The 490-nt window shown below is 66.3% G+C and overlaps 1 protein-coding gene across 1 annotated transcript in view; it reads right to left on the bottom strand.

The window, feature by feature from the left end:
- The window catches only part of LOC104626852 (equilibrative nucleoside transporter 4-like), a 4,038-nt gene that overhangs the window by 1,776 nt on the left and 1,772 nt on the right, over positions 1-490 (bottom strand). Inside the window, 1 exon segment of the mRNA XM_010294877.1 lies at positions 334-408. Coding sequence (XP_010293179.1) covers positions 334-408 — 75 coding nt within the window.

Genomic DNA, 490 nt, shown 5'->3' with positions numbered 1-490 from the left:
CGGCAGCCCCCCACCACAGGGAGGTGATGCCTCCAGGTGTGGAGTAGCTACAAGCAGTGGTTTTTGGGGGCAGTGGAGCCAGCTCCTGGCGGACACCCCCACCCCCAGCTTGGCCCAGCAGTGCCGTGGGTCTTGCAAGTGATGTACAAACCATTAAACACCCTGGTTTGCCGCGGAGCACCCTAGGGTGGCCCCGATCCGCTGGCCACCTGGCCGGGCTGTGCTGGGGTGAGTGGGGTGCGAGTCGCCGGGGCCCTGGGAGACAGGAGAGGAGGGTCCCCCCCGAGCGAGCCCGCCCAGTCGAACGCGGACGCCGCAGACGCGGGTACTTACTCTCGCCCGTCATCACCCCCTGCGTGTAGCGCTTGGGCAGCAGCCCCGTGTAGCCGTAGAAGCTGGATTGCTGCACTTCAGGAGAGATGCGCCGGGGGGAGAAGGGGGGATTATTGCTGCAGCCGAAATGCCGGGTAGGGAGAAGAAACCCCGGTGG

Source organism: Phaethon lepturus, unplaced genomic scaffold, assembly GCF_000687285.1.
Source record: "Phaethon lepturus isolate BGI_N335 unplaced genomic scaffold, ASM68728v1 scaffold23199, whole genome shotgun sequence".
NCBI classification, from domain to species: domain Eukaryota; kingdom Metazoa; phylum Chordata; class Aves; order Phaethontiformes; family Phaethontidae; genus Phaethon; species Phaethon lepturus.
This window is presented reverse-complemented; position numbering and strand designations above follow the sequence as displayed.